This window comes from Aotus nancymaae, unplaced genomic scaffold (assembly GCF_030222135.1).
Source record: "Aotus nancymaae isolate 86718 unplaced genomic scaffold, 86718_ANA_hifiasm-v0.15.2.pri h1tg000003l, whole genome shotgun sequence".
Lineage (NCBI taxonomy): Eukaryota > Metazoa > Chordata > Mammalia > Primates > Aotidae > Aotus > Aotus nancymaae.
This window is the reverse complement of record NW_026988414.1, coordinates 44,054,259-44,076,643: the sequence shown is the minus strand read 5'-3', so window position 1 is coordinate 44,076,643 and position 22,385 is coordinate 44,054,259. Positions and strand designations below refer to the sequence as shown.

General features: G+C 37.2%; 1 protein-coding gene and 1 long non-coding RNA gene across 4 annotated transcripts in view; one reads left to right on the top strand and one right to left on the bottom strand.

Annotated features, from left to right (window-relative positions):
- The window catches only part of LOC105718793 (uncharacterized), a 102,036-nt gene that overhangs the window by 71,582 nt on the left and 8,069 nt on the right, over positions 1–22,385 (top strand). Inside the window, exons 2-5 of the long non-coding RNA XR_010344197.1 lie at positions 10,213–10,364; positions 12,159–12,258; positions 13,778–13,879; positions 16,654–16,950. This is a non-coding gene — a long non-coding RNA (uncharacterized LOC105718793). The remainder of the gene's footprint in view (positions 1–10,212; positions 10,365–12,158; positions 12,259–13,777; positions 13,880–16,653; positions 16,951–22,385) is intronic.
- The window catches only part of LINGO2 (leucine rich repeat and Ig domain containing 2), a 347,291-nt gene continuing 341,555 nt past the window's right edge, over positions 16,650–22,385 (bottom strand). For all 3 annotated transcript variants that reach the window (XM_064380728.1, XM_064380730.1, XM_021672848.2), the window contains exon 2: positions 16,650–19,370. In XM_064380728.1, coding sequence (XP_064236798.1) covers positions 17,515–19,335 — 1,821 coding nt within the window. In that variant the 5' untranslated portion in view covers positions 19,336–19,370 and the 3' untranslated portion in view covers positions 16,650–17,514. The remainder of the gene's footprint in view (positions 19,371–22,385) is intronic.

The window sequence follows — 22,385 nt, the reverse complement described above, 5'->3', positions numbered from 1 at the left end:
TAACGTTCTTTCTTTTCTACCAAAATACAAGCTCTTTGTGGTTAGAGATTTTATCTATCTTGTTCAATGTTTTTGTAGCAGAGTCTAGAAGAGTGCCTGGTGCATTGAAGTTACTCAATATATGCTTACTAAGTAAATGCCTAACTGAAGCTTCTTGCCTACAGTTGAGTGAGTACTGGTATTTTTATTTTACCAGTTAATACATTTGAAAAGACCTGTTAGGCACATGCCTCTTTAATGCAAGAACTTGAGAGTAAATTACATGGTTAAAAAAATACCCTTTGCAAACAAATGGTCCAGTATCATTGTAGGGCAATGAATTGGGGTCAGGTGGGACCAAAGTGTGTCTCACGTAAAAGGAAAGAATGGCAACCTCTATTATAGATGTTGCTTTCATCAAAATCTAGAGTAGTTCATGAGAGTTTAGGGAAAAGAGTCCTCTTCTACCCTTTTGGTCAATTTGTAAGTCGGTACCTCTCTGGAGATTAATAGCATTAATTATCAAAAGCCTCAAAAAATTGCATTACTTTTTGACCCAGTAATTCTATTTCTAATAATTTAACTTAGGAAGTAATTATCAGCATGAATAAAGATTTATTTCCAAGGATATTCAGTACATAGTAAGTTATTGTCAGATGAAACATCTGAAACAACCATTCAGTAATAGTATTTTGGTTAGATAAATTACATTATAATTAAACAATGGAATTCTGTAAAAGATAGTCACAATAAAATGCTAAGCAAAAATAAAGTATGAACCCACTAAAAATAATATACATATAAATAATAAAATATGCTTATGTTACTGTAACCATCTAAGTGTTAGCAACAGTTATCTCTTCATGTGATGAAAAAGTTAATGTTTCTGTTTTTTTAATCTCTTTTCTCTAGTGGTTCTAAAGTAAACATATTAATTGAGTAATTAAAACTATATTAATAAACTCTACAAAGGTGAACAATTAAAGAAATTCATAAAGATAAACTCTTACTCCTTGTCTGTGAATATGATTGGTTACCATGTACCCTTTCTTTTTAAGTCATGCAGCTATTAAGCCAGCATACATTTACTGAACTCCTATTATATGCAGTGTTCTGTATTATGCTACTCTTCCACCAAGGGGATATTGACATCCCAGAGCCATTTACCACCATTGTAAGTAGTTTTATAAGACAGAGGAAGGAATCTATTATTTAACACTTTATTTTCTTTTTCTGGAAGATATTTCTAAAATGTAAAGTGTCTATATTAGCCCAATCCTAAAAGTTTTCATTTTGGACAGTCTCTAAAGAGACTTTTTGCCCAGCAGAGATGCTCTTTGGGAGCAAAACTGAGCTTATAACTAAGTGTTTGTGCCTGAGTCTCTTCCTTGCTGTTTCACTGGGCTATGTGCCTGGCCCAGCTTCCCGTGGCAGAACTGATATACCAACCTTGTTTTCCACCTTACAAAGTTGGCAGTGGCTTGAATAAAAGGCAGTCTGCTGAATGACTTGCAGATAGAGCAGGGGCTGAAGAACAGGCAGTGACTTGTTGTGTAGTGCAGAAGCCCCAGTGTCTAGTGTGTAAGCTGACACAGAGTAGGCACTGATTGAATACTTGAGCAAATGATTTACAAGGAAGCGAGGTATCATCTCTCTTTTCAATCTCACTGAAAGCACCCAAGAATGGGCCCCTTTCTCTAGATTTCTCCATATACCAACCCAGGGACATGTGAAAATATAAGGAATTTGGAAAAGGTCCTATGTGTGTAATGAGGCTGACAAATGAAAGCATGTGACGGCAAAATGACAAAGACGAAAAGGAACATCAATAATCCATGCTGCACTGTAGCGATTGCAAAAGCACACAAGGACAAGTGGCCTTGTCTCTGCTTAACAAGCAGGCATTTAATTGGAAACCTAAATAATATATTAAGCTTTCTGTGTTGGAATTACACTATGCCGTTCTGCTTATCTGTCCCTGAATGAGATGAATTTCCAGTGGCATGCTTGGGTTGCTTTATTCAACACCAGCAGGCAGCCACTGTTAATGATCTTTACTCTCCTGGTAGTTGGAAGGGAGTTTCCATCCTCCTGGGGGAGGCAGCTGTGATGCTTGGGCCAGAGTTGCCACACCATGTCCATCTGCACCATTAACCTCTGGAGGGAAAGAGAACAGTCTCTATTTCTCTCCTACCCCAATTAACAGAAATTCCCAGCCTTATTCAGTACCCAATGTTCTCTAATTGGGCAAACTTGCTCTTTTGTTTCAATTACTCCAAGGTTTACCTTCCTTCTATAGGAAACTGACATTCTGCAGAATGGACAGAGATGATTTCCTGTTTTTTTAAAAAAGCAGATGTGGTTTTCTCTTCCTACGGGTGATAATCTAGTTTTATCTTTTACTTTGACTACAGAAAAATTCATTCCAATGATGAAAAATATGTCAGAAGGAAAGCAAAGCAGACCACTCTGTTGTATTTGGGTTACATAACCAATTTTCCAAGCTATCTAATGAAAAAGGGACTTTATTATCATGAAGGTAGAAGATTTTTGAAGGTGATGGGGAATGACCATCGTTTTCCCTGTGGTAGCTGTGCAATCACACAGAGATGATAATTTCAGGGGAAGAAAAATGACCATTTGCCCTTTAAGACAGTCAATAGGCTTTTACAAGCAGGCAACCAAAGATTGCACTGTACTAGCATTTAATTTTTAATTAATACTAAATTACAATTGCATTTTCAGACCATCCCTCCTTATGCCCACATTAGCAGTAAGAGAGTTCACCTGGATGGATATTATTGCAGAGAACACCAGGGGAATGAATAAGAGATCCACGACTGCTGTCGATGGAAAGCACAAAAAGGAAATGAATCTCAACTAACAGCGAAGGGAGCTCTGGATGCTGCGTGGCATGTATGCGGCACGATAATCAGAGGCCTCTCTGTGAAATGATTGCAAGGTTTTGCTCTACCTAGGAAAGTTTCGGAGTTGAGAGGCAGCATGGCAGAGCAGAAAGAGGATGGATTTTGGATTTAGGTAGTAGGAAAGAGGATGGATTTTGGAATTAGACAGCTCAAGGTGAAAATCCTATAACACACAAAAGATAGTGTGAATGTCTGGGCGATGGGGAGGATGAACAAGCCTGCTTTTGTAAAGTGCCAGATATGCAGGTATCCAGTAACTGGTAGCTATTATTGTCTCTTGTTTGGATCTATAAATTTCAACGAGAACTCTAAAGACTGGCTTGAGTAAATTGTGTTAAAGAAATTGAACTTTTAAGGATACAACTCACATCACGATCACTGTGGAAGATTTTCTCAGAACTCTTATCGGAGGTTCTGGATGAGAAAGTAGGCAAGTTATTATCTGTTTTAGGAGCAGACGTTACTTTGTTGACATTTCACAAGAGCCGTTGGCATGCTTAGTGGAAAGACGGGGTAAGAAAAGGGGAAAGAGAAAGAAATAGAAGAAGCAGAGGGGAGGGGAAAAAGAGCAGAGGTAGGAAGGAGTTGTGGTGTGGTAGCGAAACATTTTAAATCTTGATTTTAAAACCCAGTTTGTTATTTTGAAAAGACCAAAGGGCATTCTATTATAACAATGACTGTGATTGCCTTTGAAAGATAGGAGTATAAAATATTTTTTTCTGACATTTTTTTTCCGACATTTTTTCCCCCCAAATGTTCTTAAGGACATACTACTTTTATAATTAGGAAAAATTAAATAAAATTGCATCCTTATTAATTATTTCAGTATTGCATGTCTTTTTTACGGTCTTTTGAAAGAGTAATGTTTGAGAAGCTTCATTAACTAATGATGTATACAAATAGGACCTGAGGGGTTTAGAAATTCAAATTCCAGCGTTAGGAATCACCACAAGTAAGGTAGGCCAGGACCCTTAACTCCTTTCACCTTCACACAAGGCAAAAGGCAGAGTGTTTCATATGGGGGAGTCTAGCTTAGTAAACACACATCAGTCTCTGACAAAGTCAAGTTGTTTTGCATGAGGACCCTAACTCTCTCCCTGACCTTTCTCCAGTTTCTGGAATTTTTTTTTATTCCAGAATAAAAAAAACTGTGAACTTGTTTCCAACCCAGCATTTTGGTTCTCCGGAACTTCAGGGAGCATGAGTGAATTCGACAGATGCTGGCTTATCACACTGCGCCTGACACCTGGCTCTGCATTATCTGCAAAACCAATAGAAATAGCTACAGGGGAACTTGTGTGCACCGTGAACAACTTTTAATTTAGGCAGTTATCTTCTTCAAACAGACAGTTTGAGTCTCTACATTTCAATCATCAGGACTCTTCAGGACAAGCAAAAAGCCTCAGTAAACCAGTAAACACTGCAGTACTCAGTAAACCAGTAAACACTGCAGTACTCAGTAAACACTGCAGTACTTCTTTAGACATGAACACGTTGATTAACGTTTACATACTGAAATCACCATGGAAAACAAGCAAACAGCCCATCCCTTGACTCACATAGATGAGCCTATTTACATACTAAAAATGGTTCAAACCGTCCAGGATAGTGAGTACATTTGGACCATGAAGGTAATACCACCATGCTTTTCCCTTGTGTAGTGATTGTTTTAGCGTGTCTTGGGGCATAATCAAAGAAGAATTGATGTGTTTAGGAGGAGCATCAGAGGAGCAATAGGTATTCCAGAAAGAAGTTAGTGGATTAATGCTACTGAGTGAGAGAAAAAGAAATTTAAGTGGTGAAGATTTTTAAGAAGCGGGAACATAGGCTGGGAGCGGTGGCTCACCCCTGTAATCCCAGCACTTTGGGAGGCCAAGGAGGACAGATCACGAGGTCAAGAGATCGAGACCATCCTGAGCAACATGGTGAAACCCCATCTCTATTAAAAAGACACAAAAAATTAGCCGGGCGGGGTGGTGCGCGCTTGTAGTCCCAGCTACTCGGGAGGCTGAGGCGGAAGAATCATTTGAAGCAGAAGGCGGAGGTTGCAGTGAGCCGAGATTGCACCACTGTACTCCAGCCTGGGTGACAGAGCCAGAACCAGGCTTCGTATCAAAAAAAAAAAAAAGAAAAAGAAAGAAAGAAAAAGAAGTGGGAACATAGCTCTGGGGATGTGTTGTGAGAAATCAGGATTTTCATGTTATAGAAAAGTCATATGTCTTTGCAGAAAATTATTAATGACCACTTGGTCAGAGTCTTGAAGTGTCAAGGAGTAATAAGTAAAATAAAGAGAGGAATATTTACTAGTCGTTGAAATCCTTTTCTGTTCCATATTTGCTTGCTTATGTTGACTTTCCTAACTTGCCTTCCTCATACATAACATCCTTCCTACTCATGGTAAAGAAAGATGGTGTAGCATTTTGATCAACGTGCAGAAACAAAGGGCTGTGAACTGAATTGTCCCGCTCAAATTCATACACTGAATTCCTAACCCCAATGTGACTGTATTTTGAAATAGGCTTTTTAGGAGGGTAAATATGGTTAAATGAGGCTGTCAACGTAGGCTGCTAATTCAATAGAATTGGTGGCCTTATTAAAAAGGAATCTCTTTTTTTCTCTATCTCTGTCTCCCTCTCTCCCTGCACTGAAGAAGATGTGAGGACAGAGAAGGTGGTTATCTGCCAACCAAGGAGAGAGCCCTTATTAGATACTAGATACCAACTCTGCTATCACCTCGACCTCAGACTTTGCAGCGTCCCGGACGCTGAAAAACAAACTTCTGTGGTTTAAGCCACCAAGTCTGTGGTATTCTACTATGGCAGCCAGAACTGACAAGACACCAATGATATTTTATTTTGTTTCTAAGTTTCTCTAATGACTATGGCAAAATCTTGAACCAGAGGACTTAAAAAAAAAATGAAGCTCAGTTATTTTCATCTCATTTCTTAGTTTCTTGACTGACAGAAGTAATATCTTCTGGACATTTCCCATCACTTGCAGTGATACTTTCCATTGGATAAGTGGGTCTTGAACATCCTGTTTTCACAGCCATCTGTCTCAATGTAATTCCATGGTCAGCCTTAAATGCAGACCCCCTCAGAATGGGCTCGTCATGATTTGCTTCAATTCTACATGTTGAATAACTTTATTATACTGTTTCCCAAGTTAAATAGTAAAGGACTGGGCTATAACAATAGATGTAGGAGAAGGGTAGGCTTCTATCATATGATGAATAATGTAACACTATTAATGAAATATTAAAAGAAGAAAAGCATAAATGCTGTTTTAGAACATTCAAGAACAAAATACAATTTTTTAAGAAAGTATTTTATTTTTGTGTCTCAACAGATGAAATTCATAACCTTGTTTTCTGATAAGACAATTCAAACATACAAATCAATTAACAACAATGTGCTTATCAGCTCCCCCTCCCGCCCCTATATTTTAAAGCAACTGACAGTTTTGAAGGACACCAAGACAATCGGGCTTAGCTAAACAATATGGCAATTAAAAATGGCCCTCTAAGAAAATAATTACAATAGTTATTGAAAAGAATTTTTCTTTTGAGCAAAACAGACTGAATGAAAAGAATCATCATGAAATGAGAATTACAGCTTCTCTTCCAATAAAGGAGAAAAGGGGATGTATGTTAAAACAATGACACAGAAAGCTGGGGAGTCAAACTGAAAACAGAAAGCCCCAGGCAATAAATGTCTCCAATAAAATGCATCCCCTTGAAGATACCCATTCAAACTCGTTTCCTATTGAAATAAATAACTGTTCTCCCACACCCAGCACCTGGAAGTGAATCATTTTCATTCTCCTTTGTTAAAATTAATTTAATAATTTCTTCAATCCAGCATCTCTCCAAGAAAGAGAGTGTTGTTATGAATTTTGTAAAAGTCAATGACATTAAAGATAAACCAAGCCAATCCATGGCCAACACTATTTTAGATTCTAGCTGTAAAGAGATTAGACATATTCTGGCAGACCTGGGCTCCTAGGGAAAGCGGGGTTCATACTCAATGACATCTAGTTACTATAATCCTGTAGCACCTTTCTACTAGGTCCCCAATTCTACATACCATTTCCTCATGCTTTTCATGGTAAGCCTCACAGCACCCTTGTGAGGTAGGTAGTGTTATGGTTATTTTGAGACATGGGGATGCAGAGATGTTAAGTAGCTTGCCCATAAAGAAACATGAATCCAGTGATACAGCCCTAGGGACTCTTACTCCAGATCCTTGTCTTTTTAGTATTTAACTGTTCTGACTCCCTGAGAGTGGATCATTAAAGCAGGTAGGTCCTTAACGCCAGGATTGTGCCTGGCCTGGTGGACAGTAAGGCCTATCTCTAAACCACATGATTTAGATGTTGGAATGAGACACAGGTTGCAATCAATATGGAAGCCAAAGGAGTTAACTTGGAGAAACACAGGATTAATGTTTGAATCACAGTTTGGTGACGACTTCAGTGATGGGCTGCTCAATTCCTATGATCATGGATACTCACTAGATGTTGCGTAATTAAATAAATGAGTAAATGAATGAAAGGAGATTGTGCTTGGATAAGTGGAAAACTAAATTTTTTGTATCTTTTAAAACAAACCAGAGGAATCTGATTTTTAACTTCTAATCAAGGATGAGAAGGAAAGAACTGAGTAGATTTCTGAATATTCTGTGGGCATGTATTTAAGCTAATTATTGGCCGTATTTAAAAGATATAAATACAAAGACATTTAAAATCATTTTCAATATAGAATGTATTTACTTATCAATTTGGAAACCAACTCCAGATCAATATTTGAGGCAGTATGATATGCACAAACATCACCCATTTTCCTCTGCAATTAAATTATCTTATATATGCTTATATGATCATTGCCATTTATTTGAAATGCTTGTGTTCTTCAATTTGTATAAAATGCTCTTTTGAAAATATATTGAACTACCTGAACAATGAACTACTCTCCCTAGACTCACCAGCCAGGATACATTTGTCAGTTACTTTCAATTTCGATGAACCTACTTTTTGTTCCCCCAAAAGACTCACAGCAGAAAACAGCTGCCCTATATTGAAACCAGCCCTGCATTAAAGCCAGCAACTTTCTTACAGCAGTGCCATGAAGGGCTCTTGAGACCGTTGAAGCACAGACCATTGGATTCTCCAGGTGTTGCTAAAATAGAAAAGCTTATATAAATCAAGGTGGTGGAGCAGACTTGGTAATCTCTTTGCATTATACATTGATTCTGTGCTCAGTGAATTAATTCCCTGTAGGATGTTTGTGCTAATACAGCATGAGGCTTAAAGGAACTCTGGATGCCACAGTATGGATTTGTGTGTGCGGGTTTGAAGAAGTGTTGGTTTAACTTTTCTGAGAGCTCTGCATGTATAGAATGGATGTAACCTATTAGTCTTTTGTACATCCAGCTAATGCTCATGGCTACAGGAATAGACTAGATGTAGTGAATTGCCCCTGTGCTATGGTTCCAGCATACTTGATCTCTTGTGCTTGGAAATAATATGGATAGTGATGCTGTAGTTAGAAAAGGATTCACATAAATGCTGCTTCTGCCTTGGATGGGGATCAGGCAAACACATTTATCTACCAATATGACAATGTCACTTCTGCCTTAGATGGGGATCTAGTAATCAAATTTATCTCCAAATGTGACAATACAAAATTATTCACTGTAGATACAGCTTTTACAATCACATAAAAGATTTAGGTATTTCAATCAAAGAGGTATCCTCTCTAGCAGTCTGTTATTTTTGTAGAGACTCCTTGGGTTTTCAGCTCTGAGACCCTGACACTCTGGTGATTCACGTGAGTTCTTAGTTTTCTTTATTAGCAGCCAAACAGAAGAGTGAGAATCCACGTTTTCCATCTGCCTTATCTTTTTACTTTTCTCCAGATGGTTCTTAGTAATATATATGTATATATGTGTTATTCTGCCATTAAAATACATATACTATTTTGAGAGATTTATTGACATGTCCTGATTTACCAATGACAATATTATGGAATAAAACCATGCCTGCATAGCTATAATAAGGGATCTCCTTCCCAATCCAATTTTTTCTGATAGAGGGTCATAATTTTTGCATTTATTTATAAGAGTTGATGAAAGGCACCAGTGTGACAAGCTCTAGAAGCCAGTGTTTTCAGATTTTCCACCAATCAGTGGCAGAAATAGTAGGTAAATTTCCCCTCAGGTTTGTTTCTCAATTTTCTCCTTAACTTTGCTTTATTCCACATGAATCTTCACCTCTTGTGTTTTAGGTCTGATAATGAAGTAATTAAGAAAGGAATATAGGGTTGCACAGTAAGCTTATCTGCCTTAAAGGGAGTAGGTAGAAACTCCTAATTTTTATTTCGACTGTATTGAACAACACAAAAACAGTGACAGCCATCTAGCAAGGGCAGTATGCTCATGACAGAGGAAAATGAGAAAGAAGAAACCAAACAAACAGTAACACAAAACTATGATGAACTTCTAAATTTATGAAGTAATACATGACCAGAAAATCTGTAAAGTGCAGAGCCAGTAGCCAGGCTGCTGAGTATAGCTTTGACTTCATTATGTTATCTTCTTCCCATTGTTTAAGTACAAGTCCTGAAGTATTGGGACCATCTTATCCCTGATTGCTGAGTTTACTGGACAACTCCTAATAGTGACTGGCAGAGATGTATACCCCACACATTCAAAACTATGTTCATGGGAAATGGCTCTCTGTTTCAGTCATACTGGTTTAGTAGCATAAAATAAAAGCCCACTGTTAGAGATGTGACTCTAACCACAGCAGCTCTGGTATTAACAGAAAATTTTCAAGAAGAAATTCTCTCTCTAGGGGAAAGCTCTTCATTTTGCAATTAAAGAATAGCAGGCTAGGCACAGTGGCTCACACCTGTAATTCCAGCACTTTGGGAGGCTGAGGCGGGAGGATCACCAGGTCAGGAGATTGAGACCATCCTGGCCAACATGGTGAAGCCCCGTCTCTACTAAAGAAATACAAAAATTAGCCAGGTGTGGTGGGCCCCTGTAATTGCAGCTACTCCAGAGGCTGAGCGAAGAGAATCGCTGGAACCTGGGTGGCAGAGGTTGCAGTGAGCCAAGTTCACGCCTTGTACTCTAGCCTGGCAACAGAGTGAGACTCTGTCTCAAACAACAACAACAACAAACAAAACACAATAAATAGCAAAGGGACCTTTTTTGATTTTTAGCTAACAGTCTTAGTATTTGTGTGTTCGTTGCTTCCTGGAGGTGAATCCTAATTTCTTGTTATCTAACAATGTGACTTCCAGGTACCATTATTGTCAGCTTTCTGCTTCCTTCTTCACCTCCTCCTTCTTCACTGGAAGTCATCTAATGAGCCACAGAGAGTGAAGATGATATCCTAGATGATGACACCTACCTGAATATATCTCCCTGAAGCCCAGTTGCTCAAGTACAAAAGGTAAATCGAGCACCTTCACTCTCAGCCCAAGAGAAGTTTCTAAATTTTGAATTCATTTCTTCTTTAACACTAATTTTCTCTTTCCCTTGTTTCAATTTGCTTGAAGACTGAAGATGTTTCTCTTTTTAATTTTTTTGTGCCTTCCTACCTGACACAATGTTTTGAATCATTTGGCTGAGGGAAGGCTAACTAAGAAAGAAAAACTAGATGGTGGTGTTTTATGTATGGCTTACTGAACCCTTCAGTTTTTGCTCAGATTTCATGCCTTAAGTTATGCCCATTACTTGCTTGTGTAATTAGGTCAAATGAATTTGGGATAATTTTGCAAGTGATACAGGATTTAGCTCCACTGAAGAAGAATATATTTAGAGTGTGGTTGATATTACATAAATTTGGATACCCAGCAGGTTGAACTATGACCCCTCTTTAACTTTACTTCTGTAGCTCGATAGCCTGTCTTTTGATTCCTCTCTCAGTTGTCTCCATTCACCTTAGCATTTGAATGAGTTGCCACTGGACCTACTTCAGCTCTGACAGTATTGCAGGTTGCTGATTAATACAGTGCTACCTCATGTTCCCTCTGAGATCCATATAACCTACTTTTCTCAATAAGAAAATATTTTTATATGACTCCAGTTGTCTTGCATTGCATTTCATATTAATACCTCAATGAATTTAACGAAGATGTCAGCTGCTTAAGCCCTTTCATCAGCAAAGAAAACATGTTTTCTTAACTTATTTTACATGTTATAAAATAAGTTAACTAGTTTTTACATGTTCAAAAAAACATGCCCACAACAATTAAGCAATAATAGCTAATGAGATGCAAAACTTAGTCAAGATACTCTTGTCATTAGCATTAAATTTTCGAAAACAAAAACAAACTATCAGGCATATGTAGAAAAAGTTTTGTTAGGTTGTTGGTTATTAACTTTCAATCATGAGATAGTCTCAAAATAGGATTTTTGATAAAAGACATTAAGGGAAAACAGAGATAGACATTCTGTTTCTTTCTTTTTCTCCTGCTCAAGCTTATCAACTTTTAAAACAGTTATAAACACTTACAAAAAATCAAACCACCCTTCCCCACATATTTATATATGTATATATAAACAGTAGCTTTTAAATTAATTATGATTTGGGGCATTCTATATCATAACGGAAAAAATGTGAAGACAATTGTCTTGTGTATGAAGGAACTCAGGTGTTTAAGATATACCTGATTTTATAACTGGGGAGAAAAAGAGCATGTTTTCTTCCAAATAGCCTCTATACAAAGTTTGTTCATGATTCAATTCCAATGTCTTGTTATCACACAGGTATGTATATAAGTCAGTTTGCTGCTGGACATACCTTATTGTAAAGAATGAAAATTTTTTTTCAAGTGTGAATTAATCTCCCATATAATTATTATTTGATTATATTGTATTGTTGATTTTATTGTATATATTGCAGGGTAGATTAAAGATATTAAAGCAATTTAGAATAGGTATGCAACAAAATTAAGTAAGTTAACCTGGCAATCAAATTTCCGCTTTCTTTTGGGTTCTTTGAGAACAGGCATAAAGTATTTCACTCTGACCCATCTTCAGTATGGACAGTTATCTTTTGAACTTTATTGGAATTAATTTAGTTAACCAATTTAGTAAAACATAAATTTGCATTTTTTGTTGTCTTCTAATGACTATTTTGCATATTAAAGATAAAGCCTTCCTTAAAATGTGAAGTACTGTCTTGATTATCCCAGCTCTTTACTCATTCTGCTAAGGCTATAAATAAAGCTTTCTATTTAAGGCTGGCATTATATCAACCCACCTGCTTCTGGAAGAGAGAGAGGAAAAAAATCAGAATCACTCAACCTGCAGATTGCTGTCAGCTTATGATTATGTGAATGGTAAGTCTTAACTTTTAAAGTGTTATGTGAGATAGCTGGAGGGTTTTTTTTTTTTTTAAAGCAATTTCCAGTTTAACAATTACCCAAGAATCTCAGTTACCAATGAAAGAAGACTTATCCCTGGAGAGAGCATTCATTGATGAAGCATGGCAGCAGCTGAGAAGTGACAGTGGTGAGTAGGCAGAGGAGGAGAGTGAAGGATCATTTCAGTTGCTGCATCAGGAAAGGAGTCAATGTGGGGGAATACCAATGCTTTTCTCCTTCTGTGGGCTGTCTCAGGGGAGTTTAGTTCCTGCCCTTTTTCTCCTTCCTATTCAGGATGCTCTCCAGGGAGAAGGGGGTCAGGGAGGGAGAAGGTGTATTAAAGACCTTGATAAACTTGAAAAGGGCAGTCTAGGGCACAGGCAAGCTTGTCATGATGAAACTCCCAAATTTGGAAAGAGGAACATCAGTTCCAGTCCTATTTTAGAAAAATAAACCTACAAATATCTTAATTATGTCTTTTGTTGTTGTTCTTGGAAACATTTTATCCCAGGCCATCTGTTAAAAATCTCACGCAAGATAAGGAAGTTCTAGTCCCTACCATTTTTTGAGAAAACATGCAGTTACACTTACTGTTCTCCAAACAGACAAACCAACTTGAGAGTCAAAAACCTGCCATTAATTGTTGATTTAAAACATTGTTTACTTGGCTAAACCTTGCAAGCCTAGACATATGGCCCCTGGACCCAGTGTTTATTAGGTTAATGGAGCTAAAGATCACAGCAATCCGCTATCATTTCATCTTGTAGACCTATGCCGTAAAGCTGTCGTTTCCCAGCTGGAGTGTAAATGAGAAGGCTCTTTTGGGAATGGCATCTGAAGGGGAAAAGGGGAGCATGACTGAGAGATTCCTATGAAGTGTTTGCCAAAGTACCAGGAAACACCCTCTGTTGCCTAACCAAAACAGAAAATTCAAAAAATCAACAAGTCAAATAACATTTCATTCCTCAAGGCTTTCTACACCCAAAGGCAGAAATAATTCCCAAACTCCTCAATCAGAAAATATCAAGGGTTTTAGCTGAAAGGAATTGAATGGAGCTCCCAAAGCCAATGGTGGAAAATCAATGGAAATAACCGGGCACATGATGTATGAGTCTAACAAACAATGAATGTTAATTATAGTAAGAGAGATAATAAATCTTTACCTAAGTGCCAAGTAGAATGAATGGCTTTGGTCCCAAAGGTTTTGTTACTAGATCCAGATGCCACAAAATCCATTTAATAGCTCATGTGAGCTATAGGTGACTCGGTCATAGAAAAAAGGTATAAAAAGGACACCATTGAAAGTCAAGGAAGAACATAATCTCTGATTCTTCTTCAAGTAGGAGATAATAAGTATAAAAACTGGCAATAAAGAAAACAGGATTAAAATGGGTCCAAGTGTCTCCCTCGAACCTTCTTTATATTCTCGATATATCTTTATATTTGGTCTTAGACTTCTAAGCTGAAAATTATGTAGTTCTTTTTTCTTTTCTAGAAACCCTGAAGACATATTCAGTGTTGTTGAACAGCTTCTGAGCACATCCCCTGAAGTTAAAACAAATGTCTCAACACAGAGATGAAGAGAGTGCCTGGAAGTGTAAGTTAATTTACATGGAACTCAACTAAATTTTATTTCTCCAAGATCACCTCCTCCCTTTTGTACCTCTGATATAAAAATGCATGTGTTTGTACCAGAGTAAAGTAAAGTGACAAAAGTCAGGCCTCAATGCAAATGACATTTAAATAATTCTTTTTTAAAAAGTCGCAGAAGATTGCAACTTCTGGACTTCTGTAAGAACTGAGGAGTACAAACTATTTGACAGAACAATGAAAAAAAAAATCCATCCTAAATACTGTAGAGCAACTTCTGAATGTGTTTTTCCTACTAAGGGAGTTGTCAGTAATAAGCAAAATTTCTGAGAAGGTTGAGCAAAACCAGAGTGGAATGAAAACCAACTGGAATGACATGCTGGGCCAAACAACCGTATTTCTTCCTGGGATACTTTGAAACAAAGCCTCCGGGACGAAAATGACTCAGAGATGTCATGTTTAAGCAAATAATTTGACTCATGTGCTGGTATGAGCTGTTATGCTCTACCATGGTCTAGTTGATATAACAAAGAGGTAATCAGAAGCCATAAGGGAAAATTCATGAATCCTTTTGTGAAACTGAATACTAAAGCACCAGTGTTTCAGTCAGTGGATACAAGAGCTTCGCAGACACAAAAAGGACCCCAAGATCTGCTCTGACAGTGAGGGTGTAGAAAGTTGAACATCCATTTAATTATCTGTTAATCCATTACTACGATGGATGCTTCAGGGAAAAAGTAGCCAATTGCCCTGGAAATATCTGGTCAATATACTTTTATGATGTGAACACTGACACAGGCAATTTCTTTTGTAATCTATTTAAGGCCAATTCAAAGAGTATTTTTACTCTTATTAGAAACATTAGGTTTAGGAATACTTCAGAAGAGTACTACTCTAAAGTTGACCAGTCTGGGTTCTATGGAGCTCTAGTTTTTGAAAATCTTAACACAGCATGACAGAAAGTGCTTTCTGCTCATATAAATTAGTGAAGCCCAAAAATAAACAATATTAAACAGGATTCTTGTTTACAGGACTTTTCGGAGGATTTATTAGGCTCATATAGACTTTGAATCTCTAAAGGTGGTTACAGAATACATTTCCCCAATATATTGGTCAACAGGACTCTTTTTTTGGAAAAATGCTTAGAAATATCTTAAATAAATATTGTTCCATAGATCAGAGTATGGGACCTCTGAGAAAATCCAATCTCTTTTCTTCCAATGGAATGAATAATAGCTAAATCTTTTTTATGGATGGGTACATTTTAATCCAATTTCATTTTACTCAGCTGTTTTTAGCCAACTTTTATTTTGACAAAAGAGCCGATGGAAACACAAAGCCTTTTTATTAATTGCTCAAGGTTTCTCTTTCTTTTTTGACAATTAGTTGAATACTACTTCACACAGTGCTGCAAAATAAAGATAAAGTAGCTTCTATTCACTTTTGGAAGTCTTTTGGAAATTTCTACTTTAATTTTGTTAAGTTTTAAATTTTAAAGGCCCCATTCCATTGGCACAAAAGTTGGATTTGTGATAGAGTTTGCAGCAGAGCTTGATTTGCATTGTTTGATATAAATAAGGTATTTGGCACAAATGGGAAATAAAATTCTAAAAGATCTATGATAATCATCAGGAAAGTCACATGAAAAATGAATTCAACAGGCAATTCTTTAACCTTTCATCGTATTTTCCACCTTTTATGAAGGGAGAAATGGGTTTAACTGTTGCTATCTGATTGGCAAAACAATTTCTGGGCTTGTCCTATTTTTACTGGGTTCAATTTAATTTTATTAAAGTTCCTCAAAATTTCAAATTTCAAACCAAAAAAGCCAGCCTTTTGAATATATCAACCCACCAATCCAATATGTCAAGAAGCAAACCCCAGAGACCTTCTACTCCAGCTTACACGTTATTCAAAATGTGACCTAGATATTTCCTACCAGTTCCATGCTGATTAAATATGTGACATTTCATGAACACAGTCCACATTCAATGCTTTCTCAGATCATATAACTATACACTTTGAAAGTCATTCACTGAATATTTAGCCAGATGAATCTGTGCCTCCATTGAACCAGATCACTGCTGGTCATGGCATGACACCAGTTTTTAAAAATTGGAATGTTTAACTTTGAGTAACAGTCATTAATACAAAGTGAAGTGGACAAATATCCTTGGGTCAGAGAGAGAGAAAAATAATCAGCACAACTTAACATATTTATAGGGCTATAATCTTGCTTTTTCCTCAGTGGAGAAAAAAAAAATCAGTAATTTTTTTTAAATCCATCTTGTTTTTTCTCAGTTCTTAAAAAACAAGACAAATTCCTCTTTTCTACACAAGATAATTTTCAAAGTAAAACCCAAAATCTAATTGGTAAGGAAGCAGGAAGAAACCCTGAAGTTGTCTATTCAAGGTAATACTGTGTGTACAGTATTCAAATAGAGAACATCAGAGTGGCAGAAGCTAGGTGTTCTCTTCACTAGCAGCAATATAGCACGCAGGCAGCTATCATGTTTTAAAGAGATCCTTGTTTGCATTAACATCATGTTATGCATGTATCACCCTGTGTTGGCATCTGAGAACAACTCTTTCTTATTCAGAGAGCCTTTGAAATCTGAATTCTTGATCTTAGCTACTGGTGAATATTATCCTATGGTTATTTGTAACCATTACCTCTTCTTCCATTTTCTATTAACCTGCTAGTAGTGACTGTGGAAAGTAAAATCAAGGAGTGATTAAATGGATCATTTTCATTATTAACACCTACCTTGTGTTTTACAGGTACATCTAGTGGTGCACCACCTTCTGGAGAAACCAAGGGCTTTGTTACAGTAAACTGGTCCAGTGTGATATTACAAGTATAAAAAATATTCCATTCTGTATCAAAACTAGGCACATGCCTTTATTTATAGTAACAGAAGTTAACAGAGTTGAGCAGTTTTGCCTTGGGTCCTGTTTCTTGGCATCCCACATCAGACAAACACATCTCTCAACATATCTCCGCCCAGAACTCCAGGGATCTAGTCTCAGGGTCATCTGTCGGTAACGGAAGGTGAAATCACACTTGGATCTATAGTGGTGAGTAACTAAAAGCACAACCTCTCATTCATATTGCTTTAAAACATGTACAGCATATATGTTTCAAAAAAAAGAAAAGAATATATTGATCTCTTTGTGGTGCTGAACCAACAATATGGTATGATGCAAGGCTTTAACAAATGATAATCATAGATACAAATTTTTCTGTAGAGTATGTTTTAGACCAATGTGTCTTTTTAATATGTAAATCCTACACTGTAGGTTGTTCTTTTTTATTTTTTTCTTTTGTTTTTGCAGTGGTAGAAAATGCTGAATAATTGTCCATGAGTGTGAGCCAAAGATTCAGGTTCATTACTGAGATCCCCAGAATGCCAATATTTGCAATGCAAACATTTAGTATCCCACTGTGTGGAGGGCTCTGACACATGCCTGCCTGCCTTTTGATGGAGAGTCTCCATTGAAAGTCCTCCTGCTTCCGTAGACCCTGCTTTTGACACAGGGGCAGCTGCACACGGCTGCCTCTTAATCTAGTAATTTCCTGTGTCATACTGTCTTACTGATTACCAACATTGACAAAGAGACAGTAGTGTGAGGGGTGGGCCCTCAAATCATTTTCATGTTGAACCTCCTGGGTCCAGCTACCTCCCCTTCCACAACAGCACCATTGTTTTTTCTGGGCACATACTCAAGGTCAATGCTGTTTTTGTGCTTGCCTTTCCCTCGGCTCCACACAAAAAGGAGAAGAAAACAAAATAAAACCACTCCCAGGAATGTGAAGCAGCCCATAGCTGTTGACACCAGTATTGTTTTAAGGTCCAAGGAAAATGTGTTGGCATTGGTGCCATTGGAAATGGTGTCATTGGAGTCGGTCATGTACATAGGGGTCCTGTTCGCATAAAGAAAGCGATCTGAAGCGAATCCTTTCACAGTTAAGGAGGCTGTGAAGGTGTCATTCCCAGCAGCATTGCTAGCGATGCAAACATACATCCCACTGTCTTGATCCTGGGCAAAGCGGATTTCCAAGGTGCCGTCTGCCAATACAGTGGCTCTTCCATTGGACTTGGTGGTGATGAAACGCCTTCGGGGTGTCACCCAGGAAATCACAGGCTGTGGGTCTCCATCCGCATTGCATTCTAGCTGGACTGTCTGCCCTTCATCTACTAGCAGATGCTGCAACTTCTTTTCACGGATTTTGGGTTTTTTGCAGGTAAAGTAAAAAGAGAGGGCAGTGCTATGGAAATCCTTGAATGACCTCTCGCGAATGGTGTCTGGGCCAGCACACATGGGTTGCTGGCCACCAAACTGCAGGGTGGGCTGTCGCTGCAAGATCCAGAGAAGGCGGCAGTCACAGGCCAGAGGGTTGTTGTTAATGCTCAGGACCTCCAGAGCCCTAGGGGAAGAGAAGACATTCTCTTCCAAAGTTTCCAGCAGGTTCTGAGACACGTTGAGCACGCGTAGGAAGTGGAGCCCTTGGAAGGAGTGAGGTTCAATGGTGCGGAGCTGGGCCCCCACTATATGAAGCTCCTGAAGGCGGATTAGGTCAGAGAACATGCCTGCTTCAATAGTGCTGATGGGATTGTAGGAGAGGTTAAGGTGAGTCAGGTATACCAGGTGTTTAAAGGCGAGGAAAGGTACAGTAGACAGATTGGTGTTGGTGATTGAAAGAGATGTGAGATTGAGACCGTAAAGGCTATTGGCAGGCATCATATCCAGTAAAGGCCAATAGTCAATCTCTAGGTGTTTCAGGTGGAACAGTCTTTTAAAGGCATACACGGGCATATTGTTGATATTGAGATGCTTCAGATGCAGGCTGATGAGGCTGCGGAGGTGGGACAGGGCTTCTGTTGGTACTGCTGTTAAGTTGCATTTCTCCAGGGTGAGCTGCTCTAAGCTAAGTAGCCCACTGAATGCCCTGTGTGATATATAAACCAAATCATTGTCCCCCACTTCTAGAGACTTCAGGTTATGTAGATCCTGGAACATGTAGTCTAGTAAAATGACAATCTTATTCTCACTAATGTCGAGCTTCGTGAGATTGGACAGCCCCGTGAATACCCCCAAAGGGACCAACTTCAGACGATTGCCTTTTAGGCGGAGGGAACGCAGGTTAAAGAGATTGTTGAATGCTCCGGGTTCCACATTGGCGATGATGTTGTCACTCAAGTCTATTTCTTCCAGCAGAGGATATGATATGAATTCTTCAGGGTTGACACTTTTTAGCCTGTTTTTACTGAGGTCCAAGATTTTGGTTTCGATGGGAATGCCCTCTGGGATGGCGATCAACCGCCTTCTGTGACAGCTAACAGATTTGTTCTGAGCAGAGCACTCACAGCGAGCAGGGCAGCCAATGGTGGATCCCATAAAGATTAACACCACAGCCAGACCCAGGAATGGCTGCCAGCATGATATGGCCGTGTGAAGCATGACTCCACTTCTTAGTCTACACCTAGGTCACGGGCCTGCATAGAAGGGGCAGAAGAAGGGAGGAAGAGAAGTTGAGTTAGGATATAAATAAGTGAAGGGGCATAAATAGGGCAACAAGTGTCATGGAAAGGATGCTGGATTTGGAATCAGTCAGATCTGGGCATAAACCTGAGGGTTGACCTCAGCAAAATGTTCTTGGTCAAGTTATTTGACCTCTCTGTATTTCAGTTTTCCTGGGTGTAAAATGGGGACAATGAGGATAATAATAGTAAGAGCTTCCCAGAGTTGTCATGACAATTTCACAGTTTGACAACTGTAAAGACAATGTGTGACAGACTGTGAGATAACAAATTTCACACTCAAAAGCTCGATTTTGAATTCAAATGAAAGAAACAGAGGTCAACAGCTAAGAAGAAAGCAGTTCAGTTTGAATCAGTGTCTGCATCACTAATGTCCAGGATATCATCCTCTATTCAAAACAAAGCTAACAGAAGTTTCATTCAATATCAGGCCTTTCGGTGCAACATACAAAACAAAATTACAGTCAACACAAAGTGTTCAAATGTTTTTCTTCATATGTACATTTTCTACTTTTAACGTATGCATCTTTCATAATTCAGCATATTTTAATTTATGAAGAGATTTTCTTATTTGAGGCAAACAAAAGGTCCTCATACATCCTCCCTGTATTGTTTTTGTGTTTCTCATAGGAATGAGGCGGAATTAAGGTACAGGATGACTATGATAAAAATGCCCTTTAAAATGATTGAGGTAAATATTTAGGAGTGGGAAAAGAAATAATTTTCAGAAAAAATATCTTTTAATGATAAATGAACTACCCTCTTTCACATTCGAACAAACTCAATGGACCTCTTAAAGTAAAATTAAATAGATACAAATGAGATCATCAATGAGTATGTTTTACATGTGGATAGTTTAGCAGACACTGAACTCAACTGAATAATAAGAGGTGTATTATTGAGCTCTGCTTTTCAACTTGGGGTTCTCAGGGGTACACTTTAATCCAGAAACACCATACTTTACTTAAGGTTAAGTAGCTTGAAACAATGGTTTTAGATAAAAAAGTACTTCATAAACTTTGACATTCATTCCTGAACTGTGAAGGAACAATTAGTAAGAAAATAATTATCCAATTACAGTGTTGACCTATATCTCTATGTCTACATCTAAACAAATTTACGAATTAAAAAATAACAAGTAGGATCATATGTAATGGTGAATCACTAGATCACTAGAAAACTTTCCTCCAAATGTAGAAACAAGGCAAAAACCCAGAAAGTGCTAGCAAACCAGTTAGATAGGAAAATAAGAGTTACAATTTTTGGAAAATATATGGCAAAACTATTATTCATAGATCAAATTGATGTGTATCATGAAAACCAATGGAAATCAACTAAAGTGATTACAACAATAGAATATGTGCATTAGCATACTATGAAATAAATATATAATTTTTTAGAAATTATCTTGTCTACACAAATAAACCATTTAGAATATACTATTGTAAAAATTATTTCAGTCATGGCATCTCGGAAAAACATCAAATTCCTTAGTATAGACTTAATAAGAAATACATAGGACTAATATGACAACTAGTTAAACCCTATCAAGAATCAAAATAACTTACTAAAAGAGGGATATATACTATGTATTTAGCTAGATTAAATATTATAAAAACATGAATTCCTTTTTCCATAGAACATACATTACAGAGAATAATGTTTTATGCTTGGAAAATTAATTCTAACATTCATTTGGGAGAAAATATATGTGAAAATAATCAGAAACATTAAAAAAACTATAAAAACACCTACCATACAATGCATTCAAACACAAGATACAAAGCTATAATAATAAATCAGCATGCTATTGACACAAAAATATACAGTCCAAAAAAACAAAAACAGGAATTATATCTAAATATACTTGAAAACTCTATTTATATTAAAGGATAGCATTTTAAGTCCGTGAGAAAAATACAAATGATTGGATTGATATTTTGTGGGAAAATTTGCATACTAACTTTACTTCTTCCAACAAAATAAATTCCAGATGAATTAAAGATTCAAATGTAAGAAGAAAACATGTACTAGAAGAAAATTCAGTAATTTTATAATATTTACCTCTTTTCAGTCTATCCCAGCTTCTGTTACTGGCTTAAAGCAAGCACTGATCTGCATTGTCACTGTAGATTAGTATTCATTTTATAGAATTTTAATTTCAATGAAATCATATAATACATACTCTCATATCCAGCATCTTTCACTCAGCATAATGTTTTTGAGTTTCAACCATATTGCTGCATGTACCAGTAGTTTGTTCTTTTTTATGTCTGGTAGTATTCCATTTTGTCACGACAACTTGCTTATCAATTCAACTATTTTTGGAAACTTGGGCTGTGTCTAAGAGCTGCTATGTCTATTAGTATAGATGTCTTTGTGTATAGTTATGTTTTTATTTTTTTTAAATATATACCTAGACATTAAACTTATAGGTCATCAGGTAGGAATATGTATAGTATTTATAAGAAACAAGCACATGTTTTGCCAAAGAGATTATACCATTCAGCATTTCCACTAGCAGTGCAAGAGAGTTTCATGTGTTCCGTATTGCCTCCAACATGGATATTGACCATCTTTTATATGTTATCCATTCTAGTGGGACTATATTTTCTCATTGCATTTTCCTCATAACTACTGATGCTGAGCATCTTTTTGTCTGCTTATTGCCCATATATGTAGATTCTTTGGTATATTTTATCCTTAAACATTTTGCTCACATTTAATTGGTTTTTTAAATTTTTGAGAAATAAATATATATTATAAATACAGGTTCCTTATTAAATATATTATACATATTTTATGCTCATCTGTGGTTTACCTCTTCCTTTTCTTCATATTTCTTAAAGAGCAGAGGTTTTAAAATTTAAATCCATTTTAACATGTTTTTCCTTTTATGATTTAGCCTCTTTGTGTTCTATTTAAGAGACCTTTGCCTATACTAATGTCTTGAAGATTTTCTCCTAAAAA